This window comes from Catharus ustulatus, chromosome 7, assembly GCF_009819885.2.
Source record: "Catharus ustulatus isolate bCatUst1 chromosome 7, bCatUst1.pri.v2, whole genome shotgun sequence".
NCBI lineage: Eukaryota > Metazoa > Chordata > Aves > Passeriformes > Turdidae > Catharus > Catharus ustulatus.
Window position 1 is genome coordinate 37682635 of NC_046227.1, and position 15081 is coordinate 37697715.

Consider the following 15081-nt stretch of genomic DNA (forward strand, 5'->3'; position numbering starts at 1 on the left):
TACTCTCATTTATCTTCTCCCTGCTTTGATGAGCTGATGGAATTCTCTTGACTGTGATTCTCCCTTTGGTTTAGCTCCTTCTCAAGAGAATAAAACTTTTTCTGTCTGTTTTGGGGGGGTTTCTCAAGCAGGAAAATCAGGTTTTTCAGAGGGATATCTGTCAGGGCAGAGCTGAGCATCAGCACCAGGCACCACCTTTGTGCATTAAAAATGAATTTATTGTGTTGGGTGGTAAATCCCCTCCAAGGAATGTTTTATCATAAAGCAGGGAATGTTTTATCCTAAAATCATTGCATTTTCTAGGAGCCAGGCTCCTCTCCTCCCACTTTATTGGTCAGGGAAATTTATAATTTCTCCTTATAAAGGTGAGATGTGAACACATCTGATCATTGCTGTGTAAGAATTCATCCCCAGAATACACAGACACCAACTTTGAGGCACTTTGCTCCTTTTAGTGGGCTAAAAATACCTTGGCTTGCTGAAAAGTAAATCTGAGTGGAGGGGTTGGGGCACTCAGACACTCCTGAAGCACAAAATTTGATTTAAAAGAGGGGAGGGGGGTGTAAAAGCAAGAATTTTGATCATCTGTGTTGCCAGAATTCAGATTAAATAGAGTAAGGCTGATTTTGTAAAAAGAAATCATACATTGGCAGTTTCTTAAATATTATTCTTTTTCCCATGCTGTGCTGTTTGATAGAAATGAAATGTGTACAAAACAAGAAGTGGGAATTGTTATTTCACCATTTATCCTCAGAAACCTTTCTAAGTGTTTATAAATATGAAGAAATAATTAAGAGTCATTTAATATTGCTCACTTTTGCTTATTTTCTGTTTTAACTGATTGTTTTCCAGCTTGGAGTGAACAAGATGAACAGACCCACCTTCAATCTGATGCTTAAAGAGGAAAAAGGTCAGGATTTTTAAATTTTCATTTCAATCCCTTAATTAATACATCAACAGTTATTTTATAGGGTTTCAAAGCTTTTAAATATCAAAACAAAGGTGATGTTTTCATGGCAGGGTGAGCAAGAATATTTGGAAATCAAGTGGTGAATTCAGGAAAGAGCTGACTCAGAGCAGTGTGAGTAGAAAAAAGGGGCTGCAGAAGGAAAGGTCAGGTATACAAATCTTCATCAAGATTGATTTCCAAATGATTAAATTCATAACTAATAAATCTCTGCTGCAGCAAGAAGGAAACATTTGCCATTTCAAAGGATTAAAACAACTTTTTTTTTAAATATCCTTGAACTTTTACATCTTTTTTTTTTTTTTTTTTAGAAAAACAGAGAAAACTCTCTCAAATAAAATAGTGGGGCCAAATTCTCCAAATTCTCCACATTCAATTAGTGAGTAATTATCTGCTAATGGAGAGATTAATCAGATTTGTAGCATCCCAGGGTCCAGGGGCAGTCCAGACTCTCCAATATTGTTCCATTTACACAGGATCAGGCAGGAGGGTTTGCACTGAGGTGTCTGAGGAGCTGATTTTTATTGTCCTCATCTCTTTTTTAATACCATCAGTGTGTTTTCATCAGGGAAATTGCTGAGCAGAGCCACGTCATTCAATAAACAGCTGAAAAAGGGGCACATGGAGAAAAAAAAAAAATTTCCAAGGCTCTAAAAATAGCACAGGCACGTGATTACTACTTTGGCACAAAAGCATAATTTATGGGTTTAATTTGCAATCTTGCTACACTTCTGACATTCTCCTGCACAGGAACTCAGGCTGAATAATTCAAATTATTGAAATATTGCTCCCTCCTCAACTTGAGGTGTGTGGTACAAAGGAGGCTGGTGTTGTTTGTGGAGGCTCTGCATGGAAAATAGGGAAGGGTGGGTTGCATTGCTGCATTTTGTGCCATTTATTGCTTCATTTTATGCCATTTATGGCTTCATTTTTGGTCTCAAAATGAATGGAGATCTGGGGCTATTCAAAAATTGTTAGTGCAGCACTCAAAGCTTTTCCCCAGATTTTCAGGAATCTTAATTTTTTTTCCTGTTTTTTAATGGTTTGGTTAAAATATAATTGAGTTTTTGAAAGAGTTCCATTCAAATTTTTTTTTCCTTTTTAAATTAAATCTTTATTTCCCCAAATTTCCATTTCCCTGGTAACCTCTAAGTCAGTAATGTTGTACACTTACAAATAGTTATTTCTTCTTCAATTTCTGCATCTGTTTATTAGATATTTTCAGAACATTCTGTATCAAAGATTCCTGAAATTAAAGCATTGCAGAACTTTGCTGAGTAATATCAGGTTTTTTGGAAGCCTGAAACATGAGAATTGAAAGAAAATTCCTCATTTCTTTATCCAAACTCCCATAAAAAAAAGGGATGTGAAGTTTCTCCACTTCTCATTAACATCCTGCTCAGTAATATTCCAATTAATAATATTCCCTAGGAAGGGTTTGGATAACAGTGCCATCATTCTTAGCTGATTTCTGGTGTACACCAAATATTAACCTGAATTTGGACCAAATCTGAGTGCTGACACAGAATAGAGAGAAAAAAAATCCATGTGGTGGAAAGAGCATCCTGTGTGTTCTTCATGGGGATGGAAATAATAAATATATTATTAATTATAAATAAATATTAATCAATCCATAGTGAACAGTCAGGGATGAGCATTAAAAAATTAAAAACAAAATCTTTTTCTTTCCTGCCTTTTTTTTTTTTTTTGTGCAAAGCTTTTCAGAGATCTCTGCATTTTGGGAGGGATTTTATCCATTCTTTCATTGGAAGTTGGGAATTGCACAGAAAGATTGGATAAAAATGAGAAGATTTTAGGGATTGGTGCTATCCAAAAATCCTGCTCCTTCCCAGCCCAGTTGTTCCATTGCCTTGGATGACTTTAAATCACAATTAAATCTCCAAAATTGAGAATATTCTGATTTTTCCCTGGTGGGAAGGATTTCAGATTTATATCTGGTTAATTAACAGCAGGGATTTATGTCCATGCTCCTAAATGATCAACTGGATTCCATGGACATCAATCAGATTTTCTCCAGGAAAATCATTTTCATCTTGGTTTTTTTTTGTAAAGGTTCCTGCATAGCAGGGCTGAAGTGGCTTGGGAAAATAAATCTGGATTTTTCTTTTTTTTTTCTTTTTTTTTTTTTGTTTTTTATGGGTAAATTCATCCAAATTGGCTCTCAGGGAACCATCCAGAATCATCCTTGTCACCCGCCCAGAGTGCTGCCTCCAGGTGTTCCTTGGACACCTCCAGGGAATTCTTTTCTGGGATGGTTCAATTCCAATCCTAACAAATTCCACAGCATCAAGAGTGGTATAAAATCAGAGAATATAAACCTTGTTATAGATATAAAACTGCTTTAAAAGTTTGAAATAATATCACAGCTGGGTGGAGTGAGTTGGCACTCATAAAATGTTCATTTTAATTAAATCATTCAGAGCAATTTTCTGGTTGTTGTAAAATATTCTTAATCCTCTGTATTTACAAGTGAGATCTGTTTTCAACCCAAAGGCTGGAGTATATCACGAGTATGTTGTGTTTATCATGAGTAAATCATGAGTAAATCATGTGTAGAGCTGTGCCACCACCCCAAGGAAAAGAATCCTGAAGGATTCAAGGTTTCCTCCCTACTTGAGGCACTTTTGTTTGTTGAATCACTGCCCTAAAAATAGGCCCTCATAAAGTATTCACCACTGATCTAATTAGTCAGGAGAATGCTGCTTTTCAAACTGGGGAAGCATTCCCAAAAAAAAATGATGCAACATTTCTATCTAATTAGATGATACAGGAGAATCCTGGCTAATTGCTTTGATAGACTTAAACAGATTAATAATGTGCAAGTGGTAACTGAATAAAAACTCTGAGTGCTTTGGAAGGGATGCTTTTTAAGAAGTTAAAATTTTTTTTATTAGTTCTGAAAGGCCAGGACTGTGATTTGAGAGCATTTCTCATTTTGGAGGTTTTTCAGTGCTAGAAAGGAAAGGCTGGAATATGAGGTTGTAATTTGTGTCTCTAAGCAGTGTTTGGAGTTTTTCCTGAATGTCTGCAAGGTTTAAAATTCCAAAATGTGGCCATTCCCTAGGTGGGAACTGGGATTTGTGCCTCAGAGAACCAGGCAGGGATTGTGGAGAACCCTTTCATGTAAGGAAAAAATAAAATAATGGAGCATCAAAAGTATTTGGAGGACAAGGGACAATTTAGGTTCTATTTAAATAGGAAAAAATTCATTTCTCAGAGGGCTGGAGCAAGCTGGGATAGTGGAAGGTGTCCCTGGGGGTGGAACAAAATGGGATTTAAGGTCTTTCCAACCCAAAGCATTCCATGATTTGCAATATCAACCTGTCAAAATCTGTCTTAATTGGCTCAACAGTCACTTACTAATAAAATAAATATTATTCATATCATATGTAACAGATTGGAATCCAGACAATTAATATCTCATTTAAATTTCTTTTTTACATCCTATCGAGTTCTCTCTTTTTCCCACTTGACTCAAAAATTGTTAAAGTAAATATTAACAGCTGAGTGTGCAAAGGGGCTGCCTGAAACCCAACATTTCAAAAAAAAAAAAAAAAAAGGGAGAGAGTCCCATTAAAAATTGAAACCACACTTCCAGCAGATGAAAATTAAGGAGAAATTTTCCGTGCAGGGACGGGGTCGAGGGGGCTAAAGGGGGGAGGGAATTCTGTGTAGCTTTGCATAGTTCTCCAGTGAAATATTTTGAAGGATATCATGATGAAACTGGACTGCAAAACAAATCTAAACATCATGTGCTGGCACAGGGCAAAAGGCAGTCCCTGGGTTGGATGTGGAAAGTTGTGTTACTTGTGGTGAGATAACAGGACCTGTGTGGAGCTGCCAGGAGATTGCTGAGGGGAGGGATTTATTCCATGGCTGATGGAAATCAGCCTTTGGATTCCTTCCAGTGTCCAGAACACTTTGGGTTTGCTCCAAAATCCAACTCCTTTGCATCCCAGTCCAAAATACTTCAGAGAGTGCTTGGATGGGGAAGGGGCAGATGGTGAATCAGGAGATGGGGGTGGGGCTCTACACTCATGGAATCCCCAAATCCCTGAGGCTGGAAAATCCTCCCAGCCCATGGAGTCCCAGCTGGGGACATCCCCAGAGCTCTGAGTGTCACCTCCAGCAATTCCTGAGGTGGGGAATCCAAATCTCCCTGAGCAGTTCCAATGTCTGAGCTCCCTTTCCATGGGGAAATTCCTGCTGTGCCCACCCTGAGCTCCACCATTCCCTGAACACTTCCAATCCCTGAGCTCCCTTTCTATGGAGAAATTCCTGCTGATGCCCACCCTGATCCTCCTCTGGCACAGCTTGAGGACTGTGCCACATCCCCACCTTGTCCCCAGAGCTCTGAGTGTCACCTCCAGGAATTCCTGGGACACCTCCCTGAGCAGTTCCAATGCCTGAGCTCTCTTTCCATGGGGAAATTCCTGCTGTGCCCACCCTGCCCTCCCCTGGCAGAACTTGAGGCCATTCCCTCCTGTCTTGTTGTTGTAAATCTCTGGAGCTTTGAGCTGTGTGGTGTTATTAAATTAATTAAATAACACCCAGGAACTTTTTATGTGTGGCTTACAATGGAATTTCAGCATGGAAATGTGGGTGGGGGCCACCTCTTACCTGTTCCATTTGTGCAGAGGTTACTGGGGGCTTAATTTGTGCAAATCCACATGGAACTGTGCTGGATTTTAGAGAAAAACATCTCACTTCCATGAATATTTCCTATAAAACAGGGATTGTGTGTGCACTGCAGACTCCCAGGCAGCCTTAGCCTTAGCCCAGGCACCTCAGGGTGTCCTCCCAGTTGCACAGAAAAGTCAAATTTGGGAGCTGGGAATAGCTGGTTTTGTACCTGGAGGAGAACAGGATTTAGAACCATGAAATTCCAGCATGGTTTGGGATGGAAGGGACCTTAAAGATCCTCTGATCTTCTGCACTCCAGACAAAGTTTTTCAGGTTGGATGGTGAAAATCCTGTGGTGGAGATGGAAAGGGAGCTGAGGTGGGACCCTGCAGAAATAAAAAGTTACTGGGAGGTGTCTCTTGCAAAAATAAGCAATTGCTGGATATTATTTGCTCATAAATAGCAATATGAGCCCCAGCAAGGCTGGGCTGAGACATGAGCAACTTCCCCTGCACCATGTGCTCCCAGTATTTGATAAATCCTCTGATTTTATTGCATTACAGAAGGTTAATTCTCAATTAATTCAGAACAACAGGGGAATTTTTTTACCTGTTTTACCCTTGCATGGGACCTCCAGTAAAAATGCCACTACAGCTTTCAGCAGTAAGGTGAATTCTGCTGCTGCTGAAACCTCATCTGCTCCCTCCTTAATCAGGATAAAACCACTCAAACCCCCAAATTTCTGAACTGAAAACCTGAGCAAGCCCTGAACTGTTGCCAAGAGCTCTCCAAATCCTATTTCTGTGTTGCAGCCTGAGAGATTAGAGGGTGGATTGTTTTGATAGGAGGCATGACAAGGTGTCTGTGGGACATCCTCTGTGACCTTTGTGGGGCAGGATTTCTCCAGACCCTTTGTCCCTTCCCCACTTTGGGATTGAACCCCCTTGCAATACTTGGGAAAAAGGAACCAGATCCCTGGCAGCCCATTCCAAAACCCTTCATCCTGCAGAAAATCTGAAATCACACAGACATTAAGATCACAGATTCCAACTTGGCCAATTTGGAATCTTGAGATTCCAGCACTTGAGGGGTCTGTCCAGGCAGCTCCTTTTATCCAAAACCTTCTTGGAAATATCCTGCTGAGGGGTTTTTTTATTTTCTTTTTGGAGCATTTGGAACTTTACATTTCTAAGCAGCACTTGTAAAGGGAATGTTCTGCATGAGGGTACTTAAGGGAACATTTTCCAGGACTATATTTATGCCTCTGTAGTCTTCCTTTAGTGGTCTTGAAGGAAGGAGCTGTTATTACTGTTAAATATAGATGTAATGTGGTGTTATTGCAGAAATGTCTTTATGTTCCATTTCTGGCTTTTAAAAAAAAAAAAAATTCTTATTAAAATCAGTCATGTCTGTGACACTGATTATGTTTTAACATGTTGGCATAATGTTGGTGCTGGGGATAAGGCAGGATTGACACCTGATTGCAAATAAAATCTCCTAATGATGTTACTACAGCAGTCATCTGTGCCATCCTGTGTTTGAATTTAGGATTGTTGCTTTTTTTCTGGTGTATTTACTATTTTAAATCCCATCTTCCACGTTTGTCTCACCTTAATAAAATGTCCAGTCTCAAGTGTTAAATCTCACCTGGTCAGCTTGAGAAAACTATTCTGGGGGGAATGACACAATTTCTGTCATGAGAGAAAATCTCTGAGGGGAATTATTCCTGAAGATATTCAGATTGTTTCAAAGGTATTCAGAGATGGCTTTTCCCTTTTTATTACCCATTTTTTTTGGTGAGATGATTATTTTAATTCAATTAAAATGCAGGAGGTTTGCATTTTTATGGATATTACCAAAGCCTAGAAGCAACTTCCCTCACATGAAATTCATTCAGTTTTCTAAACAATTTTTAAAGGGCATTAATTTAGTCATCTGCTGATAGTTCTGAACAGAAGCATATGTGAAAATATTCAGTGAAAAGATGCATCCCTGAATTCACCCAAACTCCACATCAACTATTTAACAGCACTTGCACTCTTGTAGCTTTTAAGATGTAGCTCGATTGCATCCACGTATAAATAGAAAATGCTGGCAGGATTCTCTTTGCTCTGAGCCTTATTTTGATGGTTCCATTGACATTTGAAATTTTGATTTGAAGCTCTGGGGATGGCTGCAGCTGTAAACATCTCCCTGAGCTGCTGCACTGGGGTGAAAGGCTGCAGAGTGTGGCTCATGTGTTTCCCTCATCTTTATTTTCAGGCTGTTTGATTGGAGCCAAGGAGTCAGCAAAGAAACTCAAGAAGACAACTTGGATCATGACCAGAAGATAAAAAGAAAACAAAAAGAATGTGGCATATAAAGGGTGTAATACCTGGAGGTATTGGATCTGACTCATATTTATAAAAATGAGAGGAGCTTTCACAAAACACAAGTTATCTTAAACAGTCATCAAGCTTGGAGCCATCATGCTGTTGAACTAGAAATTCTCCTTTTCCCCATTCTCCTTTCTGACAGGTAACAAAGGATTGGTGAATTATGATTTTCCCAAGTTGGAAGCACTAATTTTTATCTATATAGTTCATCCTTATGAATATATAAGGAGTTAAACATTGCATATTTAATGTGGATTATAATGGGAAAGTGACTCATTAACCAAAATGGCCACTTTTGAGGACTTGGTTTCAAACTGAGCTGGAGCCTCCCGATGCACTTTGTAGGATTTGGGGAAAGCTGTGCTGCAGGGCCTGCTTTGGGAGGCCAGGATGACATGTAGTAAAAGGATATCACCTTACTGTTGATATCTTTGAAGACTCATAACCAGAAACAGGAAAATGAATGGTGGGAAGGAGTGTGACGGAGGGGACACGGATGGAGGGCCACCAGCAGTGCAAGTTCCCGTTGGTTGGCAGCGGAGGGTGGACCAAAGTGGAGTTCTCTACATCAGGTAAGGTCACCTCAGGGGCTGGGCTGCTCTTTGCTGGAGTTGCTGCAGGAAATTCCCTGCCCCAGCTCGTGTGTGATGCTCAGAAACTTCAGGGAATTGTTCCTCAAGTGCAAGATGGTCCCAGGAGATGAAGGAGGGTGGGTTTGGGGGGGTCTTGGGAAGGAATTCCTGGCTGGGCTGGAATTCCCAGAGCAGCTGTGGCTGCCCATGGATCCCTGGAAGTGTCCAAGGCCAGGCTGGACAGAGCTTGGAGCAACCTGGGACAGTGGGAGGTGTCCCTGAGCAAGGATTGGAGCTGGATGAGCTTTAGATCCTTTCCAGCCCAAACCATTCTGTGATTTTGGGATTCTTTTCAGAGTGAATACTCTATATCTCCCAACCTGTGAAGGTTCTGTGTTCACTGTCACTGATGTTCCCCAACTTTTATGGATCCCTCACATTTCTCATGTGGTAGAACCCAAGAACACAAAGCTAAATGCAAAGTTTTAGGTTCTTTGTTTGTTTGTTTTCTTAGTTTATTGGATTTTTCTTTGGGAGGTGTCCCTGAGCAAGGATTGGAGCTGGATAAGCTTTACATCCCTTCCAGCCCAAACCATTCTGTGATTTTGGGATTCTTTTCAAAATGAATTTTGTGACTGCTCTGTATCTCCCAACCTGTGAAGGTTCTGTGTTCACTGTCACTGATGTTCTCCAACTTTTATGGATCCCTCACATTTCTCATGTGGCAAAACCCAAGAATATAAAGCTAAATCCAAAGTTTTAGGGTCTTTATTTGTTTGTTTTCTTAGTTTATTGGATTTTTCTTTGGTTCACCCTGGAATGGTCACAAAGAAATGCATTGAAATTGCTATGAAATAAATGTGTTCAGACAAAGGGAGCCTAAATGAAATGTGATTGGGAAAAAGATCAAAGTTAGCTGTATAAAATGTGGGGACATGGGGTTTGCATCACACAAGTCTATGTGATTATCAGGCAGTTATTTGCTTAAATTTCTTCCACTGTTCTGTGATTAAAATAACCACTTCTCACACATTTTATGTATTACCAATACAAAAGTCTTTAATGAGCCAGAGCCCACTCCAATTTTACACTTAATGCCATAAAGGATCAGAGGCATTGCAGGATTTGTTGTTTGTGTTGTCCATTACAGAATCAGCCCCAGTCCCTGATAGCCATGGCAGAGAGAGCCCACCCTGCCCCTGGATTGCTCATTAGGGCTGGAATTCACTTACAGATCAATGGGGAAGGAAAAATTGTGGATTAGGGCTTTTTTCCCAATAATCTCTATATCCAGACAGCAGGAAAATAATGCTTTGATATTTTTGTGTGCCTGATGATCCACCCAGCTTTTAAACTTCATTTTCCTCAGCCCTAAAAAATTTTACACAACAGCTTTGGTGAAGCTCATGTTATTCCCAAGTTTCCCAATGTATTTTTTTGTTCTTTGGTGAATTTTCTGGTATTTTTATGTACCTGATGATCCCACTCAGCTCTTAAACTTCATTTCTCCCAGCCCTAAAAAATTTTACACAAAACCTTTGGTGAAGTTCATTCCTTCTCTCTTCCCAAGTTTCCCAATATATTTATATATTTATATATCCCAGTATATTTTTATTCTTTGGTGAATTTTCTGGTATTTTTATGTACCTGATAATCCCACCCAGCTTTTAAATTCATTCCCTCAGCCCCAAAAGATTTTACTCAACACCTTTGGGGAAGCTCATGCTATTCCCAAGTTTCCCAGTGTATATTTTTATTCTTTGGTGAATTTTCTGGTATTTTTGTGTACCTGATGATCCCACCCAAATTTTAAACTTCATTTTCCCCAGTCCTAAAAAATGTTACACAAAACCTTTGGTGAAGCTCATTCCTTCTCTCTTCCCAAGTTTCCCAATATATTTATATATTTATATATCCCAGTATATTTTTATTCTTTGGGGAATTTTCTGGTATTTTTATGTACCTGATGATCCCACCCAGCTTTTAAACATCATTTCCTCCAGCCCTAAAAAATTTTACACAAAGCCTTTGGTGAAGTTCATTCCTGCCCTCTTCCCAAGTTTCCCAATGTATTTTTTTATTCTTTGGTGAATTTTCTGGCATTTTTATGTACCTGATGATCCCACCCAGCTTTTAAATTCATTCCCCCAGCCCTAAAAAATTTTACACAACAGCTCTGGGGAAGCTCATGTTATTCCCAAGTTTCCCAATGTATTTTTTCATTCTTTGGTGAATTTTCTGGTTGCCTTCTCTGAGATGTTCTGATGAAGCCAAAGCATTTTGCCCTCCTGTGTGGCACAAGGCACAGGAGGTGTTGGTTGGAAAGGGTGGAAGTGCCATAATCCAATCTCCTGCTGCCATGGAGCATCCCCAGGGCTCTGAGGGCAGCTGGATCCTCCAGGATTGAGTTTCCACAAGCTCTCCCTGCCCTGCCAGCATGCACAGCGTTCATGGAGGCAAGGAAAGGTCACACAATATTGACTCCACAGCTATCCCAGGGAAAATGAGTGGATATATTAAGATCTGACATGATTCAAGTGGAATAGATGATCCCAGCTGAATAAAGACTCTCTGTTTGTGCCTCCTTGGGAAGCAGGGACTCTTTCCTGTCAGCTGTCAGCAGTTGCTTTGGATTAAATCAAGATTAAATCCATTCATTAACTGGTTTTCATTACCTGGTGGAAGCATTGAGTTGACTCTCAGGGCTTTTCTTAGCAAAACAGAGCTGCTAAGTGGGGCTTAAATCATCCCTGGAAGTGTCCAGGGCCAGGCTGGACTGGGCTGGGAGCAGCCTGGGATGCAGGGCTGGAATCAACTGAGCTTCAGGTCCCTCCCAACCCAAACCAGGCTGGAATTCCATGATTTTGTGGCATTTTTTTTACCAAGGAAGCTGTGGATTATCCTTTGTGTTACAGAGGTGTAAATAACAGTGCACACAAAAGAGACTTTGCACTTACAGCTCTGCAGAAACAGGGGAAAATGTCCCTTTTTAAAATGTATTTGTGGATAAATAACCCTGCATGTGTGTGCAGTGGGAATGTTGGATCCCACATCCCAGACTGAGTGGCTTGACCTTCCTTTCCACTCCCTGATTGTCAGCACACTCCTTTTCATTCCAGCATCTCCTGGTTATGTGTGCCCAGGCAAACAGCACACCAAGGTTATTTAAAATCACTTTTTTCTAAAAATATCCCAGGAAAAGTGGCCTTTTTTAGCCAATGTAAATGAAACAGCATCCTCACTCCTGACCATATTCCCAGAAATGATTTTTACAGGAGATTTTAAGGATCACAGAAAGTGCCTGGAGAGATTTTGGGGGTGGATGGGATGGTTCAGAGCCAATGTCAGTCTGGGATTCTCCCTTGGGAAGCTCTTGCACCTCCTGGGCTCAACATGACCAGGACAGGTGGGAACATCCAAAGGGATCAGCCAGGATCCTGCTTTAATTAAAATAAATAAAAATAAAGAGCAGTTTCCCCCTGCTCCCCAAGGATTTCAGACAGGGAAGGTTTGACTCCTGACCAGTCACCAGACCTGTACCTTTATTTTTAGATTGCTCTTTCATCTTCCTCACCCTCCAAACTGTCACTGCTACACAGATCCAACCTGAGCACTTCTCCCAAAAATAACTATTTCAGGGCATGGCTGGCAAAGAAATGACTTATTTAAACTGTCAGCAGGACTTGAAATGTCACTTGCAGATGCTGCTTTGGATGTGGCTGGGTTCTCATGCAGGGTGAGGTGTTTATGTGGTGGATTCTAAGGACCAAAGTTCGTCACAGCTTGGAATTCTGAGTCAGGAGTGTTTTCGTGATCCAAGCTATTCCACTTGAGCTGTTTTTGTTTGAATTAGGGCTATTTACAGCTGCCATTAATAACCAGTGGTTTATTCCAGATAAACAGTTGAGCTGGCCCAGCAATAAAGAGCAATCTGCAACTTGCAGGCTGGGGACACGAGAAATTTTTTTTTTTTTTTTTCTCCATCTTATGAATTAGTGATTTTGTCGTAACAGAGTTCCCAGTGCCCTATTTTGGGATGTGGAGATAATGATTTTCTGGTGGGAGTTGGAGAGATCCAAGTGCAGTTTATCAAGAGCTCAGCTCCTTGGTGTAATATTTCTTACTTTCAGTGAGAAGGTCGAAATTTTAGCTGAATGAAACCAAACATTGTGCAACAAAGAGTTTTGTTTCCTTTAAAATATGTTTGTGGGGGTTTTTTGTTGGTTTTTTTTTTTTTGTAAGTATTTTTGTAATTATCTCAATTCTTGGGTAAAACCAAGAAGTACTATGAAAAAAAAAATAAAATGGGATTTTACACACTGTGAGCAGACCTAGCCAAGAGCTCCTATTCATCATTTCTGTTCCTTTGCAGTCCCAGTGGGTCTTTATTATCCTGTTTGGAGCAGGTGAAGACTTACTTGCTGACTGATGGAACGTGCAAGTGTGGCCTAGAATGTCCTCTTGTTCTTCCCAAGGTAAAGCACAGCATCATTTTGGATCTAGGTGCAAGAATGTTTATGAGCTACCCATGCTGGTGACTCAAACTCTGTTCAGATCATCTCTAAAATAAGTGGTGTCCACCCAAAGTTTGACCTTAAAATAGAAAATTCAGCTCCCCTCTGCCTTAGCCCCTCTTGGAGAGGATCTGAGTCAGTTATTATAAATATATTCATTTTTTATTTATTGTTTCCAAGCATCCCGTCAAGGAATCTCTTGGGCAGTATAGGAGCAGTCAGGAACAGAGGAAAATCCCTCTCTACTCCATATAAAATTCCTAATTTGTATGAATTTGATGACTTTGTTGCTTGTAGTGATTATTTTAAACCATTTTCTCTGCCAGGTCTTTAATTTTGATCCTGGAGCTGCTGTGAAGCAGAGAACTGCTGAAGATGTTAAAGCGGACGAAGATGTCACCAAACTATGCATTCACAAAAGGAAAATTATTGCTGTGGCTACACTTCATAAAAGCATGGAAGCACCACATCCTTCACTGGTTCTAACTAGTCCTGGTGGTGGAACAAGTGAGTAAAATGAAATCATGCACAATCAGGTCATAATCTGATTTTTCTACACGTAATTATTATGCAAAACCACCCCAAAAGTCTGACTGGGAGTGCAAAAATAAGCAGATTGAAGGAATAAATAAAGGGAGTAATCAGAGATGGAGGTGGATGGAAAATGAGTCTAAAAGCAGGTCAGCCCAGACTAAGAGCATGATTTTCTTGGAAAAGATATCAGATTGTTCTAGACAAAGAAAATACATTAGCTCTCATCTTTTGGAACTGTAGTAATATGTCTGATATTCTGTCACATGGGAAATTAGAGGAGCAGAATAAAGTGATTATGAAGGGATTAGGATGTGGCTAAGGACTTGGCTAAATGGGAAATTGTATTGTAAAGGAGAATAGACAGCAAGAGGAGATCTCCACTGTCATTTCTCAAGGATTATTTTTGGCCACCAACCTGGATTAGCATTTTAATTATCCCCATCAATAAAAAAAAAAAAAAAAAGGAAATTTGTTGGTGCTCGAAGTTGACAGGTATTCTCCAAACAAAAGATCAAAATGTTTTAAAAACCAAATCAAAATGTTTTAACTGTTTTTAAAACCCTGAGACCTGGAGTGAAAGCAAAGTTAGCACTGAAACAGCTCCAAACCCAGAAATTCATCCAAAATCAGGGAATTTGTAAGGAACAGGTTCTGGAGAGAATTCCAAATCCCAGTGGGCAGGACAGAGGAAGGAAGGGGGCTGAGTTTATATTTCTGCAGCTCCTGGGAAAAGGCCTGAGAGCTCTCTGCACCCCTCATTGCTGTGACAACACCAGTTGCTCTTCCCACTTCAAAGTGGAAAAAATTATAAGAAAACCAAGAAATAATAAATGTTAGATAAGTGCCGAGATGAACCCATGCTGTTCATTGATGTGCCCCTGCGTTTTCACATTGAAATTTAGGATATAAAACCTTTCTTGATTTTTTTTTGTGTAATTTTGTTTTTAACTAACAGTGCAATTTCCCTGCTTAATTTTTTCAATGAGTAGTACTTAAATTCCATTCCTGCTTTCAAAAAATTAGCAACATGAGGGAGGTAATTTATATATTTATGTGCTCTAACTTTCTCTGTCAGTCAGAATTTTGTACATAAACAAAGAAGAAAATTCCTCAATAAATCCCCTTCAAAGCAGAATTTTTGTCACATTTTTATGTGACCATTTGCTTATTTCCAGCACTCAAGGTGAGGTCTCTCATAATTATTTTATTTTGCAGTTCAGCCTTTAGTTTTATCCCCTAAAGGAGATTTTGGTTGTATTTTGGGACAGGGGAAATGTTTGTTTCTCTAATGTTGGAGCAAATAGGATGAAGTCAGGATTTGTCAGTCCATCTGAGCAGGCTGAAGGAAGGATGAGTAGAGGAATTTCACCTCTGAGTTCATTTGAACACAGAATTTTTAGCTCTCAATTCCAGTTGGATTTTGCACATCCAGAGGCTGCATGCCAAGCACTCTGAGCTGAATTGCAAATTCCCAG

General features: G+C 39.9%; 1 protein-coding gene across 2 annotated transcripts in view; it reads left to right on the forward strand.

The window, feature by feature from the left end:
- MBD5 (methyl-CpG binding domain protein 5) overlaps positions 1-15081 on the forward strand; it is a 114221-nt gene that overhangs the window by 72297 nt on the left and 26843 nt on the right. Inside the window, exons 4-8 of one of the 2 annotated variants that reach the window (XM_033064837.1) lie at positions 853-910; positions 7874-7991; positions 8424-8558; positions 12931-13033; positions 13399-13579. In XM_033064837.1, the coding sequence (XP_032920728.1) occupies positions 8446-8558; positions 12931-13033; positions 13399-13579 (397 nt within the window). In that variant the 5' untranslated portion in view covers positions 853-910; positions 7874-7991; positions 8424-8445. Of the gene's footprint in view, positions 1-852; positions 911-7873; positions 8559-12930; positions 13034-13398; positions 13580-15081 lie in introns of both variants that reach the window. The other variant, XM_033064836.1, reaches the window with a different exon arrangement.